The following is a 14,740-nucleotide window of genomic DNA, read 5'->3' as shown; positions in this document are numbered from 1 at the left end:
GCATCTGTGGGAAATTATATGTCAGAAGAGTACTGGAGCATTTCTGAAGAGAAGTGGAATAGTGGTGCTCTTAGGGATGAAAAGTGGAAATTGCTATAGAAATATATCAGGGAAGGTTGGCCCCAGGGAAAAGAAGTACCTTCTTAATTGAGGCATTTCAACAGGTTGTGTGTAGTTTGGAAGTGGAAGTAAATGCGTACCTCCAGTATCTATGCAGGATAAGATTTTGAGACATGCACATGAGGGTTATCCTGGTATGTCCTCTATGAAAAGACTTGTGAGGGCAAACGTTTGGTGGGCAAGTATGGATAAGATGGCAGACAGGGTGGTGAGAGAGTGCAGTGTTTGTATTAGCAGTGATAAAATGTTAAAACAATTTCCTGCACCATTAAAACCTGTGCCATGGCCCAAATGTTCATGGCAGAAAGTAGCATTTGATATTTCTGGCCTATACAACTATTTGCCACAGGATGCACATTTTGCCATGATGGTCATAGATTACCACTCTAAATGGCCAGAAGTTAAACGTGTTGCTTAGGCTACTTCACAAGTTGTTGTGGAGTTCTTGAAGGAAGTCTTGAAGTTTTAGTAATGGACAATGGTGTGCAGTTGAAATCTTGTGAGATGGAGGAGTTTTTAAAGATGTTTGGTATTAAGCATGTTATTACCGCCTTGTATGAACCACAGGGTAATGGCCAGGTTGAGAGGTATAACCACGTACTTAAAAATGCTATGAAATGGGCAAGGAAATCTGGTAGAGAATAGAATAAAATGTTGAGAGAGAGAATTTGGATGTATCGCATTACTCCTCATTTTGTTACAGAATTGAGTCCTTTTAGCTTGTTGAAGGGGAGAGAACCTGTATCTAAATTGTGTCCATGGTGGATTAAAAGGAAACTACCTGAAATTGAAGTTCAAGATTTGGAAAGTATCTTGTCGAGGGTGAAATGGAAACAGGAGAAAATTGAAGAAGTGTATGACTCTAAGTAGAGAGTGAAAGTACCTACCTGTGTGGTGGGCAACTGGGAAAGGATACTCAAATAGGGTCTCAAAGTAAAACGGACTTCAAAGTGTGGTTTTGCATTTAAAGTTCTGAAAGTGAATACGAACAGCGTAATGACTCAAGATGGTAGAGTCTGGAATTTGAGGAGGGTTGTCAAGTGTCCTAATGGTATTAGTAAGGACATCAAAGAAGAGAACCAGTACATGATCAGAAAGTATGTGCAAGGTAGTCATGTTGCTGGTGGAAGTTAAAAATAAGAATTCAGATGGTTGTGTCAATGGTCCTTTTGTCATAGAATCTGTGGATTCCACAGTCAAAACAGGTGGGATGGTTGGAAATCCTCCTGTGAAAATGAGAGATTATATTAAGATGCTGTATTGTTATTAAGGGGTGGGATTTGTTCCATTTTACTTATAACCTACTTCTTTCTTTCTTTAGTAATGTCTATGTTGTATTAGTTTAAGTTCCCCTAATGTTCTATTGCTATGGAGCTTTTTCTAAGTTCCAACTAGAGTTAGTTGGTCCAGAGGATTTACCTGCAATGGTTCCCTTGCATTGTGCTGCAACCAATAAAGATTTTTTATAAACTACGCTCTACCTTGGATTATTAGACATTCAATCAATCAATCAAGACAGGTCTTTAGGCTCTTTCTGAAGGTGCGCAGAGTGGGGGAGCATCTGATATTGATCGGGAGCTCGTTCCAGGTCTTGTACGCGATGTACAGGAAGGCGCTTCCACCAGCTCTTGTTCTGTGGTTGCGTGGGGTTTTGGTGAGGTCGGTGGAGAGGAGGTTTCTCTTGGGTACGTTGAAGGAGACTCTGTTGTTGAGGTATTTGGGTATTGTGGAGGGATTTGTAGGCATGGATGAGCAGCTTGAAAGTTACTCTCTTCCCGACGGGGAGTCAGTGGAGGTCTTGCAGGTGTTGGGTGATGTGTTCATGCCATGGGATGCCGACATTGGTTGCAATAGAGACAATTCAGGTTCAGAGAAAATAGTAGCAGACAATTTCCTTCACATTTGTCGAGCTTTATGTGGACTTAACTTACTTCATGTGTGTTTCATTCATCCGTTGTGCAAGTCCTTAGTTGGTCCTAGGTTACTGCTATTTTGAATATGCAGATTTTTGTGCTCATGTTAAATTTGTGCATTCACAATTAATACATGTGGAATGCAATGCCATATAACTGCATCTTTCGATTTCAGAAACTCTGAGAATCAGGCTTGTCTGGTGTTTGTACATAAGACCTTGATTTGTGGTGCAAAATATCCTTTGCTGAATCAGGCTGGATGTATTTATTTCCAATATGTCCAATGTATCATTTTGGACCCACCTAAGGCCTGATTATAGCTTTGACATCATGATAATCCAGCCATCGCAGAGACAGACAAAACATCTGTGCCACATTCAAGGAGGTGAGTATGCGACATTCAAACCTTCATGCACTGACATCACATACTCCCCAGAGGCACTAATCACCTAATGTCCAGGTAGCATAGTAGAACTGCTGTTACCCAACAAGGTACCTCAAATCTACCATGAGACTGTGGGCAGATGCGGCCCGTGGAGTGAGTTCTGTGGGGTGGTGAGGGGGTGTGGTGAGGCCGGGCAGGGGAGGGGCAGGGTGGGGGGGGGGTAGTAAACACCAGAATATGGATGAACGGAGGTAATTAAACATTTAAATGAATAAAACTAATTTTGTTGCGCGCTGCTTTGCAAAATGCGATGCAGAGTGCACAACAAAATTAGTTTTATTCATTTAAATGTTTACTTACCTCCGTTCATCCATATTCCGGTGTTTACTACCCCTCACCCTGCCCCTTCCCGCCCCGCCTCACTGCTCCCCATGGAACCCCCTCCAAGGGCCGCTACTGACTGTGGGTACTTTTCTGCAGGCCCAACGGTACAAGTGGCAATGGCACACTGGACGTGTTTTGCAGCATACGCAGAACACTTTTCATGCAGTTCAAGCCAGAGTCCATGGTTTTGATGGTCATCTTAAATGGCGGTAATGCACCTAATTATTGATGAGAATTGACATGCTTAAATTGTGTGGCAAGTCTGACACCATTGCCAGTGTCATTATCAGTGCTTGATTGTATTCTAAAATACAGAGCTGGTGTCAGCTCTACCACTGGGAAATCTGATTACTTCTGCAGTCGTAACTGGAAAGGAGAACACACGTATGGTTGGATTTGATTTATATGGGTGAGCACAAAAACGTTGTGCAATGAAGCCAGCTCCATCCCGGAATCCTGGTGAGAAGGAATCCTGGTGCATGGATTCCTCCATGTTGCCTGGTTGTGGGCAGAGCTTCTCCTGAAGAAGCCTGATTGCGGGCAGGGCTTGCTGAAAGGAGAGAGCCACAAAACGGAAGCCAGGCACACCTGAGCCTGGTTGAGGGTGGGAGCGAAGAGGGCAGAGCAGACTGAGTTTTCGCTCTGTACTCTGCCAGCCGCACCAAGATCTTTACCGAGCTTCGGAGGGTTGCTGTGACGACAGGGGAGGCCATGACTCAATCCCACGATGACAAGGAGGCCTGCAGCTCTGCAAGTAAGTGGGTCAAGAGGCTGCATGAGACCCAGGAGGGGTCTCACCACCGGGCATGACCGCTCGGGCTGCAGTCCCCTAGTGTGGCCGCGACCTGCACTCGTGCCTGCTGTTGTGGAGGCATTTTCTTTTGGCTGATGTCACATGGGGGAATACTCGACGGAGGCCCCAGCTGCATGGAATATGGAGCGGCATAGCAGTGCGGTAATCCCCAAAATAGGCACACAGTGCCTTGAGCCCAAAGTGGTGACCAAGAAACTACAGTAGTGCCCAAGTGGGTGTCATTCCAGGTTATCAGGCCTTGTGTGGCCTACAAGTATGTATATATGTGTTTATGATGACCGCCTAGTTGCCTGGTAATTACAGACTCCTGGGACTGTGTTCTATGTGGTGCCCTGATGTAAGGGTACATTGCCAGAAACTGGAAGTTGCTTGATACACAAGTGTTGTGCCCTGATTACAGTGGTACACTGTTGCTTATTATGATGTATGCATAATATGCTATACTAGGGATATTCCTACCAGTGGTTACCTGGTAGGGACAACTGTAATGTTTATGACCATGCCATGTGCGCTGCTAATGGTGATTTATGCAATTAGGTGATGTGTGCATCTTATTAGTGATGACTGTGCACTAATGATGTGGTTTACGCCTAATGCTTCATACTAAGGTTGACTGATGATTAGGATGTATACCTAATGTGTTTCGTGCTAAGTGTACCCTGACCAGTAGTTACTGGGTGTTTTCACTAACTGTGAGTTCTGAAGGTTATGACAGTGGCCCGATTGGCCTTGTAGTGTATTTAATCCCTATAAAGTCATACTAAGTGCCGGGTGGCACAGTGTATATATGTGATTACATTATAATGTTTTTTATGAGTAATACATTGATATAACCTTGTGTGGAGTTTCTTTTGTGGTGTGTCTAGTGTGTCACTGCTGTGTGAGTGTGTTGCGCAAACGCTTTCACACATTGCCGTTGGGATAAGCCTGACTGCTCTGCCAAGCTACCAAGGAGGTGAGCAAGGGTTATCTTTGGTGTGTAACTCCCTTGCCCTGACTAGAGTGGGGTTTCTGCCTGGCTTAGGCGCATGACCTAGCCAACCAGAAATCCTATTTCTAACAATTACTATAATTAAAAATATGTTATGATATGTGAATTTGTAGAGCGTGGCTAATCACCTGTGAAGGTATCCAGGTGCTCAGTAGGGCAGGCCTGAGGGAGGAATTGGGGATAATGTCTGTTTAATCTAGAAGAACCATGTCCTGAGGCGGAGGGGATCATGCCGTCTAATCTGGAAGAGCCATGTCTTGAAGTTCCTCAGGAATCCATGAAGGAGGGGGAGGTTCTGAAGTGTTTCAGGGGGTTGTTCCAGGTCTTAGTTGTGAGGAATGAAAAGGAGCATCCTCAAATACATGTCTTCTTAATCTGGGGGAGGCGTGATTTTGCCTAGGATGCAGATTGAAGGTATCTGGTGAGTTAGTACAAGTTGAGACGGTGGTTGAGGTAAGCTGAACCGGGTTTGTGGAGAGCTTTGTAGGCATGGGTGCTTAGCTTGAACTTACATCTTTCCTGGACTGGGAGCCAGTGGAGATCGTTGATGTGTGGAGAGGTGTGATTTTTCCTTAGGATGTTGAGGTTGTGCCTGGTGGAGGCATTCTGGATGGTTTGGAGTCGGCATAGAACAAGGGCTGGGATTCCAATGTAGAGGGTGTTTCCATAATAATTTCTACTTGTGATAAGAGCCTGTGTGACCATTCTTCTGGTGTTCAGTGAGATCCACTTGAAAACTTTACATCACATAAGATTTCCTTAACTACTGCAGAAAATGGAAAACATTTTGTCTCCAAGCCTATTCACTGTGTCCCAAACCGTAATGCACGTTTTGACTTGTAGTGTTTTGAAAAATAGTTGTTTTTTTGCAGGTTTCCTAGTTTGAGTGGTCTTTATACAATACATAAAGCCTCTGTCCTTAGATACAGCTGTATATTGCAGGCCCAAATGTGAGGACCTGCAATATAAAGCGGTGAAGAAAAAGACATTCACAAATTTGTAAAGGACTGTAGGATCTAATGTAAGTTATGTATAAAACAATGAACTCAACATGGAGATTATTTTCTATTTCAATAAGATGTGATTGATGCTCCTGCATTTGTATTAATTTTGAGAATACTTTAACTAGCCATGTGCAAGCCATTAATTAGGGATAGATAATTATGATTGCATTCTTTTAATTCTAAAAAATAAATGCACTGGGGAGGCTGCAGTTCTATGAATTTGTTTGGTGAAAATGTCCACCATGCATTACACCAAGTGAAATAGTTTTACTTCAAAAGTGTTTTTGTGAGCGTTTTTATGGAATACAATTATTAAATAAGTATTGGCAAAGCCAATAGGTCTCGCCTATGCAAGAACTGTTAGTTTTGCCCATGCGTTTTAGCCATGTTGTACACCAGCGTGGCTGCTGTTCAGCATGGCTAAAGGTTAGTGGAGTAAAGGAAAGTGGCGTGGAATGTTGTTGAGTGGGATGGTGAAGAGTAGAGTAGAGTGTTGTAGGGTAGAGTGGCATAGAGTGCAGTGGCATAGAGTGAAGTGGTGTAGAGTAGAGTGCAGTGGCGTGGAGTTGCATAGAGTAGAGTAGAATTAACTGGTGTAGAGCGCAGTGGCAATACAGTGGCAGATCATTCAGCGACATACAATGCAGCATTGTAGAATGCAGTGGAGTGGAGTGGTACATATCAGAGTGCAGTGATGCAGAGAGTAGTGGTGCAGAGTAGAGTGGCAGAGAGTGCAGAGGTGTAGAATGCAGTGGCATAGAGTGGAGTGATGATTAGTGCAGTGGCATAGAGCGCAGTGATGCAGAGTGTAGTGGGGTAGAGTGCACTGGCATGGAGTACAGTAGTGCAGAGTAGAGTGGCATAAAGTTCAGTGGTGGAGAGTGTAGTGTTGCAGAGTAGAGTTTCATAGAGTGCAGTGGTATGGAAAGGTGTAGAGTGCATTGGCATAAGGTAGTGTAGAGTACAGTGGTGCAGAGCAGAGTGCAGTGGTGTAGAGTGCAGCTATGTACAGTGTATTGGTGTTGAGTTTATTGGAGTAGAGTAAAGTGGTGTAAAGTGCAGTAGCATAGAGAGCAGAGGTTCAGAGTAGATTAGTCTAGCATACTGTGGATAGGTGTAGAGTGCATGGGCATAGAGTTGAGTGTGACAGAGTAAAGTGCATTGGTGAAGAGTATATTGGCACAGAGTACAGCAGCGTAGATTGCAGTGCTGTTCAGCGGCCTAAACTGGAATGTCATAGAGTATATTGGAGTGGCCCAGACTGGAGTGGTGTAGAGTGCAGTGGAGAATAGTGCAGTGGTGTAGAGTAGAATGGGGTACAGTGCATTGGAATACAGTAGAGGAGAGAGGAGGAGAGTGAAGTGGCGCAGAGTGGAGTGTTGTACAGTGGCGTGGTGAAGAGTAGAGTAGAGCGCAGTGGCACAGTAGATTTGACAAGATAAGAACACGATTTACAGACCTGTTTACTGAAAGGGGCGACTTGTGGAAGAATATAAGGAGAGTTGGTGTGAAAAGCCTTTACTCCTTTGGAGAGACAAACTCACCCTTGACAGCCTAAAACAAATAAAGCCAGCAAATAGAAAGCCAGAACATGTGAGTTACAAACCACAAGGCCAATGGTAAGTAATGGGCAGAATGCATTCCCAGTGAAGCTTTCTGAATGTCCCCAAGATGTCTTTAGCAAACAAGACCTCTGCAAAATACAAACGGGGCCAAACAATGCATTTTACATCATACCTGAGCCAAGCAAACTTGAACCTCTGAAGGGGCGTTGGGGATTTACCCTCCCCAAGATAAGTTTGAGAAAATTGTGTTAAAATGTGCATTTTCAGCATAATTTCCCTTGAAATGTCTACAAAGCCAACGGTGATTGAGACAGTTCTTAGCCTCGGTCTCCCGCTCTACATTTCAATTTTTTCCATCTACTATATCATTTAGATTCCAATCATATGTTACAAGCTTTCCTGTGTACTTCACATGAACTCCAGTTTCGAGAAAAATACTTATAAATGTGTTTTAGGGACATAAGCATAAATAAAGAAACATAAGCATAAAAGCTTAGGTAAACTATGTCAAGTGCACTTAGAAAGCTTAGTTTCATGCTGATGGATGGATGCACTTAGCCTACATCATATCGAATATACAAGCTGCAGGTTGCATGCAAAAGTTCCGTGTACAGATCTCACATGTTGTTAACTTATGTACATGCTGATGTCTGAAACTGTAAACAACATGTCAGAGCTTGGTTCATTTTCATGAGCACCGCATATTTATCTGAAACTAGACTACAATTCTAAATGATCTCAATCAGGGTGGCCTTCATTACGTGCAGTAACTTTCACCACTCCTGAAATGTGAGGCTGTAATGGAGTCATTTTCGGTGCTAATGGTGGGGCATAAATTGCTTCCATTGATCACAATAGCAACAGGCGGGCTAAATTACATCAACTTTTGCAGGGTGGCAGACAATTGAACACGTTCACCATGCACCCTTTGAATGCGTGTGTAGTATTGGCTAGAGAAAACACATTCGGCTGCTAACGTTTTGTTTCATTCCATACTACACGTGCACAAAAAAGAATATAGTTAAGTATTTTAGGGCACTGTTGAAATTGTAAGCAAAATGGCTGACAGACACTAGGAAAGGTTTTCTTTGCACAGCAGGATGAATGCATCTTATTGACATTATTTTCTTCTGAAACCTTGGAAAAAGAAGTGGTTTGCCAGGTGAACTGACATCTTTGATAACTGGGGTCAAGATAATTAAAAAAATGTGAACTCCCAAAATGATACCTTTCTGGTATTAGAACGAATCATTGCTCCTCTCTATGCTTCTTAGGAGGCCATTGGTGGTTGTAGCATTCTTTGAGGATTCAGTGTGGGATTAAAATCAACCCAACAAACACTACTACAACGTGGTAATGAAATGAAGATAAAAAAGTAGTTACAGAGACACTTTCCAATAATCATTACACTGTTTTTTAGATCATTGTAACAAAAGAGCTGTTTACTAAAGAAAATAGCATAGCAGTGCTTCTAAAAATAAACGTGCAAATCTGCACTGTGCAGACATTGACCAGGCATTAAATGACCTCTCAAAAAATATAAAACCGAGGGGCATATTATCAAGGGGGCTGATAGGAAATTATCGCCGCTTTAGCGGCCGTTTTCGGCCGCTAAGCGGCGATAATTCTATCGCCCTATTAGCAAGCTGTCGCTAACAGCAGTTAGCGACAGCTTGTAGGCGATAGCGAGCGGTTTGGGGCCCGCTTTGCATGTTCGCGATATTCATCGCTAATGACATGCAAAGTGGGTATACCCAACCTGTTAGCGACTGAAAGCAGTCGCTTACATCGCTATCGCCTATTACCAACACAGGCGTAGCGATGGAAATATTTGCGCTAAGGGCGAATATCTCCAAAAACGAATGCCTGCTCAGACCAGTTCTTAGCCATTATATCCTATGGGAGGTGGATATAATGGCTAAGACCCTGTTAGCAATAATGCGTGAATATCGCTGTATTCTCAGCGATATTCACAGATTTCGCCGCTATCTCCGGAAATGTTATCGCTTTTGAGATAAACGTTGCTAATAGCACGTTATCTCAGCGATAAAATTTGGTGATGCGCGGCGATAAAAAGATTGCTGCTAACCCTACTTAGCGATAAATATCGCTATTTGTTGATAATATGCCCCTGTGTGTTCTAGTAGCAACACTGTGATCTGAGTCAGCTGTAAGGGTACTTGTAGTTATTATGTAAAGGGCAGAAAGTTATCAGGAGAGGTTGTGCTATACTGCCACCACTGTACCCATTTGGGATACAGTGTTGGGAAACAAGTAATGCTCAACGGTAGTTCTCCTGCGGTGCTGTGGTAGGCACCGTGGTAGCAAGAAATTATGATCCACCACAATTTAGCAACAACATGTTCCCTTATTTCTTTATCCCATGCAGTAGACCAAAACCTAAAAAGCCCAAAACCTACGCATACTGGAGTCTTAACTGCTACATTAGAGTCAAACCTCACAAACCCTGAGACAGATTCTACACAGTTCACATGTGACCTAGTTGCTGCTCTTTTGCATTGACTTTTGACTTTGAGAGGCTTATTAAGGTATAAACCTCCACCTACGCTGCCTTAAAAAACCGAGCGAGCCACTAAGGGTGAAATGTGTTGGTTGTCCTCAGTGCAATAACATCATGTTATCAGCAACAACTTCCCCATAAGGAAAATAATATGAAGAAGAATTATAAAAGGGCCATCACACCCTTGATGTCCTACTGAAAGCAAAAAAAGAAATGCTGTGCCTATAATTTAGTGATTTTCACTACATAATTGGTGTGCATGCATTCTATTGTATGGGTAAAGGCATTTTTCACTACAGGACAGAGGGGATTACCCGTGGTTCGTAGAATGCACAGGGCACCAAAAAAGAACCTCTTACAGAACAATTAAGGTAGTAAAGTGTGAAGTCGAAGGGATGGAGGCACTTAGCTTCTCTCTTTCTCACTTAGTTGAAGGCGAACCCAGCAAGTGGCCCAGTGTGTGGCACTCAGATTCTGTACCAAACATCATTTCAGTACTGACACAAGTGCTGTGGTCATATCTGTGGCTCTCTATACTTTTTGGACCCTCTCACCCTGTATTTGGCTCTCCTTTGAATTTTCACCGCTTCTCAGCCTCCTCTTCACTTCCTTACAATGATGGAATTACATTCAATTTACAGATATGACAATAATGTCACACTGGAGCAGGAATATAAGTTAAATCAGCTTTCAAAACAGATTCTTGATACAATGTGAACCTCTCAAAAACAGGGTTGAAGCAATCATACTAACGCCTCTCTATAATTCATAATTTAGACAAGAGCAATTAAAACATTACAAAGGAGTTAGTGCTACAACTGAAACAAGACAGACACGGTTTATAAAGAAATACATGATTAAATCTAAGAAGGCACATTTTAAATAGATGGCACTTTAAAAAAACATTTTCTTTACCAAGTTGCATTGTATGACTATGAAAACGCATAACAAATATAGACGCACATGATAAATGAGATTGCATGCCACAATAATATGGGAAACATGCTTTCATTTCAGGTCACTTCAAGTAGTGTGCCAGTAATATAATTCAGAAAGAAATGGTTCACTCTGAATCCACACAAACAACATCTAATTTAAATACTATGCTACTTAGTAACAAAAACACAGCACTAGAGCATCACACTAGCTTGTGAACTTACTGGATGACATATATGTCCTTTCGTCTAAAGAAAAACGACGAATATCTGGAAGTAAAGATTCATCAATAGTTTAGTGCAGGATAAGTCATCTGGGTAGCCATCATCACGGAAGAATTCATTTAGTTCTATCAGTCTATATGGATCACTGGCATTCACACACCCAACTTATATTATCAGCACATAAAGAAGTAAGCTGTAGAGTGCATTACACTTTACAAGTTCCTGAATTTCTAGTATACCACTGAGAAAAACATACATAACTGACACTTGTTAGGAAAGGAGACACATGAGAAAAAAACAACCCTATAGAGGATACGGAGATTGGATTATTTACAGGACATTTATTGACATAAAATGTGGAGAAAACAACTTACAATTCAGACGAAAATAAAAAAAACATCACAATTACATATATGAAGATCTAAATCAGATCAACTATTAGAATGTTTAAGAATTAATTAAGTGCACTACATAAGTAAGCTGAATTCAGAGGCTACCTCCTAAGTAGTCTTTGTGAACTGCTTAGTAGCTGGGTGTGAAACTGGTGATTTACGAAATCGTAGTCACATTTGCCAATACATCACTGGATCTTGTATTTAATAATCAAATAAATAAATAGAATCAATAAGATAACTTAATTTTCAGTCTCTTCACCAGCCCTTGCCAGAAACTATTTCTATGCATTATGTACTAATGTGATTATGCATGTGATATTTCTGTAGTGCAAATCTATCCTTGTATATCGTCGAAAACAAGCATAAATTTAACGAATAAGAGGAGAGAAAGAGGGATTGTGGATGTTAATGCACTGCAATGTAGTGTTCTTTAAAGAGGTGGATCTCCAGCTCTTCCCCAAATTGAAGCTGTATTGGGGCAGACCTGATAGATGTGGGATGTTGTTACAGATCCTGGGTGTATAGATGTTAAAGGCCAGCTGTCATGGTTTTTCTTTTTTTGCACTTCTTTTTCTGCAGTCTGATGGAGGCCTGCCTGCAGGTGAGAGATCCATCAAAGATGGTGATCTTGTCTGCAAGATACGTGGGAGTGCTGGTCATGATAGGTTTCTTATGAATGGCTCTGGCAGAGAGCACTAGTGTGAATAAGTGGATTCAAATCCAGTACCTCACTGATATGATGTAGCAATAGTTAACAAAAGCTGTTACCCACTGTTGCTATGTCATAAAGTAATTCCAATTCAGAAAAGGGGGTGGTGATGAACAGAGTGTCTGAATTAAGCAGACCACTCTTACCCAGTCCAAAGATCAGGGCTTGATCCATCACCGTTATTTATCTCACTGCCCCATCCCAGCTCAGAACCTGGCTATATGCAAATTAGTCTGTCCCTGGCCCAGTGCATCATGGGAACAGGGCAGACCAAACTACCAAGCCAATTCTTCACCAGAAAGGAGACAAGCTACCGGGGACCGGTTTCTGGCATTTCAGCCTCTTCGGCCCGGCTTGCTTGAATCCTGATGGAGCAGTGAGAAAGGGACTCATGTCTGAGTATACCCTGCCACACTTATAGTGGCCAAAAACGATTCAGAAAAGGGGGCTGTAATGCCAGAAACCGGTCCCCGGGAGCTTGTTTCCTTCCCAGTGTAAGAATTGGCTTTTGTAGTTTGGTTTGCCCTGTTCCCATCATGCACTGGGACAGGAACAGACTAATTTGCATACAGCCAGGTTCTGAAACTGGGATGGTGCAGTGAGCTAAAAAACGGTGTTGGATCTAGCCCTGATCTCTTGACTGGGTGAGAGCTTTCTGCTTAATTCAGAGACTCTGTCCCTCACCACCCCTTGTTGTAAATATTTTTGTCCACCCTAAGCGTGGAAGGGTATTCTCAGATGTGAGACCCTTGCTCATTGCACCATCAGGATTCAAGCAAACCGGGCCGAAGACGGCTGTAATGCCAGAAACCGGTCCCCGGGAGCTTGTTTCCTTCCCAGTGTAAGAATTGGCTTTTGTAGTTTGGTTTGCCCTGTTCCCATCATGCACTGGGACAGGAACAGACTAATTTGCATACAGCCAGGTTCTGAAACTGGGATGGTGCAGTGAGCTAAAAAACGGTGTTGGATCTGGCCCTGATCTCTTGACTGGGTGAGAGCTTTCTGCTTAATTCAGAGACTCTGTCCCTCACCACCCCTTGTTGTAAATATTTTTGTCCACCCTAAGCGTGGAAGGGTATTCTCAGATGTGAGACCCTTGCTCATTGCACCATCAGGATTCAAGCAAACCGGGCCGAAGACGGCTGTAATGCCAGAAACCGGTCCCCGGGAGCTTGTTTCCTTCCCAGTGTAAGAATTGGCTTTTGTAGTTTGGTTTGCCCTGTTCCCATCATGCACTGGGACAGGAACAGACTAATTTGCATACAGCCAGGTTCTGAAACTGGGATGGTGCAGTGAGCTAAAAAACGGTGTTGGATCTAGCCCTGATCTCTTGACTGGGTGAGAGCTTTCTGCTTAATTCAGAGACTCTGTCCCTCACCACCCCTTGTTGTAAATATAAAGTAATTCCAGGCTGTCCTGGATGGTCTCTTTGAGGGCCAGTCAGAACAGCACTGGAAACCACCAAGCACAATGCCTGCAGCAGAGGTAAGGGAAGACACAGAGAGTGGTAGGGGTGGGTGGCATGAGGCAATATATTTCTTTCAATTCGGGACAAGGAGGAAAGGCTATGTTATGTATGGTTCCCCAATAGTCATATGCCTTTGCATAAAAGTTGAAAGCAAGGGCAGATTATTTTTTTTGGGGGGGGGGGCATAAGTACAATTAAATTATAGATGGGCAAAAGGTGAACTACAGGGATATTTTTCTTCTTGGGTTCTGAGTGACAGCAAAGACAACTCAAACTTCTCTCTCATTGTCTGAACCACTAGGTGAAAAACTTCCCTGTAAATCATCTATAATACTGTATGTAAATGATGCAGCTGGTTTTGAAGATGGTACTCACTGTGCTCACTGTGCATTCCCATCAGCATGGGGATGATGTGATTAAGGCCCTGAAAGAGATGTGCTGCAGCATGTATGATGCCCCACAGGGGTACCAGTGTGCAGTTCTGGATGCCATGCAGTAGGGCATTTCCACGATTCAGATACAAAAGTTCGAGGGCATGAACTGCAGATCTGTAGTTGCTTTCTGGAAGAAATTCTTTGACTTTCTTTAGAAGAGGGTGCTGGCCTCGCTGTCTATGCTTTTTTTGGCAATGTGCTCCTTGTAGGTGAGGTTTAAATCAAGGGGTGACTTAGCGTTCAGAGAATGTTGGGTTTTGACGCCCTCAAGGTTCATGTTATTGTGCATTGTCTTACTGTATTTTATTTATTGTTCTTGGCAAATGGCGGGAATTATGCTTTGCATGTTTTAGCTTCAGGTAGGTGCTGGACATCAATGATGTGCAAGAAGTGTTTGAGGCTGTGGATGTCTGGAGCAGAGAAGCCTTTCAAGTAGAGTTGTGTATTATAGGCATATTGGTGAATCTTGATGCTGTTATTTGTGAGTAGAGCACCAAGCAACTCTATGCATAGGTTGAAGGTGAGAAGACAGAGTTTGGAGCTTTGGGAGAGTCCACAGGTGATAGGGATCTTTTGTGATCTGGATGTGCCCATGTGAACAAACTGGTGTTGGTAGGAAAGGTAGGTGGAGAACCATTGAAGGAGATTGCCAGTGACTCCAATTTGAGACTGGGGTGCATATGATGTTTGGATAGTTGACTGTGTTGAAGGCCGCAGTGAGGTCCATCAGTATCAGAAGGCAAGAACCATCTTCAACTGTGGAAAAGAGGGCATCTCAATTATCTGTAAACCATCAATCAATCATTGTTCAATAAAGCACACTACTCATCCGTTACGTTCTCAAAGGCACTGGAGGGGGGGGAGGGTGCAGCTCCGT

At 42.9% G+C, this 14,740-nt stretch overlaps 1 protein-coding gene across 1 annotated transcript in view; it reads right to left on the bottom strand.

The window, feature by feature from the left end:
- The window catches only part of PTPRQ (protein tyrosine phosphatase receptor type Q), a 1,452,710-nt gene that overhangs the window by 143,666 nt on the left and 1,294,304 nt on the right, over positions 1-14,740 (bottom strand). The window contains exon 57 of the mRNA XM_086919596.1: positions 10,858-10,902. Coding sequence (XP_086775722.1) covers positions 10,858-10,902 — 45 coding nt within the window. The remainder of the gene's footprint in view (positions 1-10,857; positions 10,903-14,740) is intronic.

Source organism: Lissotriton vulgaris, chromosome 1_1, assembly GCF_964263255.1.
Source record: "Lissotriton vulgaris chromosome 1_1, aLisVul1.2, whole genome shotgun sequence".
NCBI classification, from domain to species: domain Eukaryota; kingdom Metazoa; phylum Chordata; class Amphibia; order Caudata; family Salamandridae; genus Lissotriton; species Lissotriton vulgaris.
The sequence above is the reverse complement of the archived record's forward strand: the minus strand, read 5'-3'. Positions and strand labels throughout refer to the sequence as shown.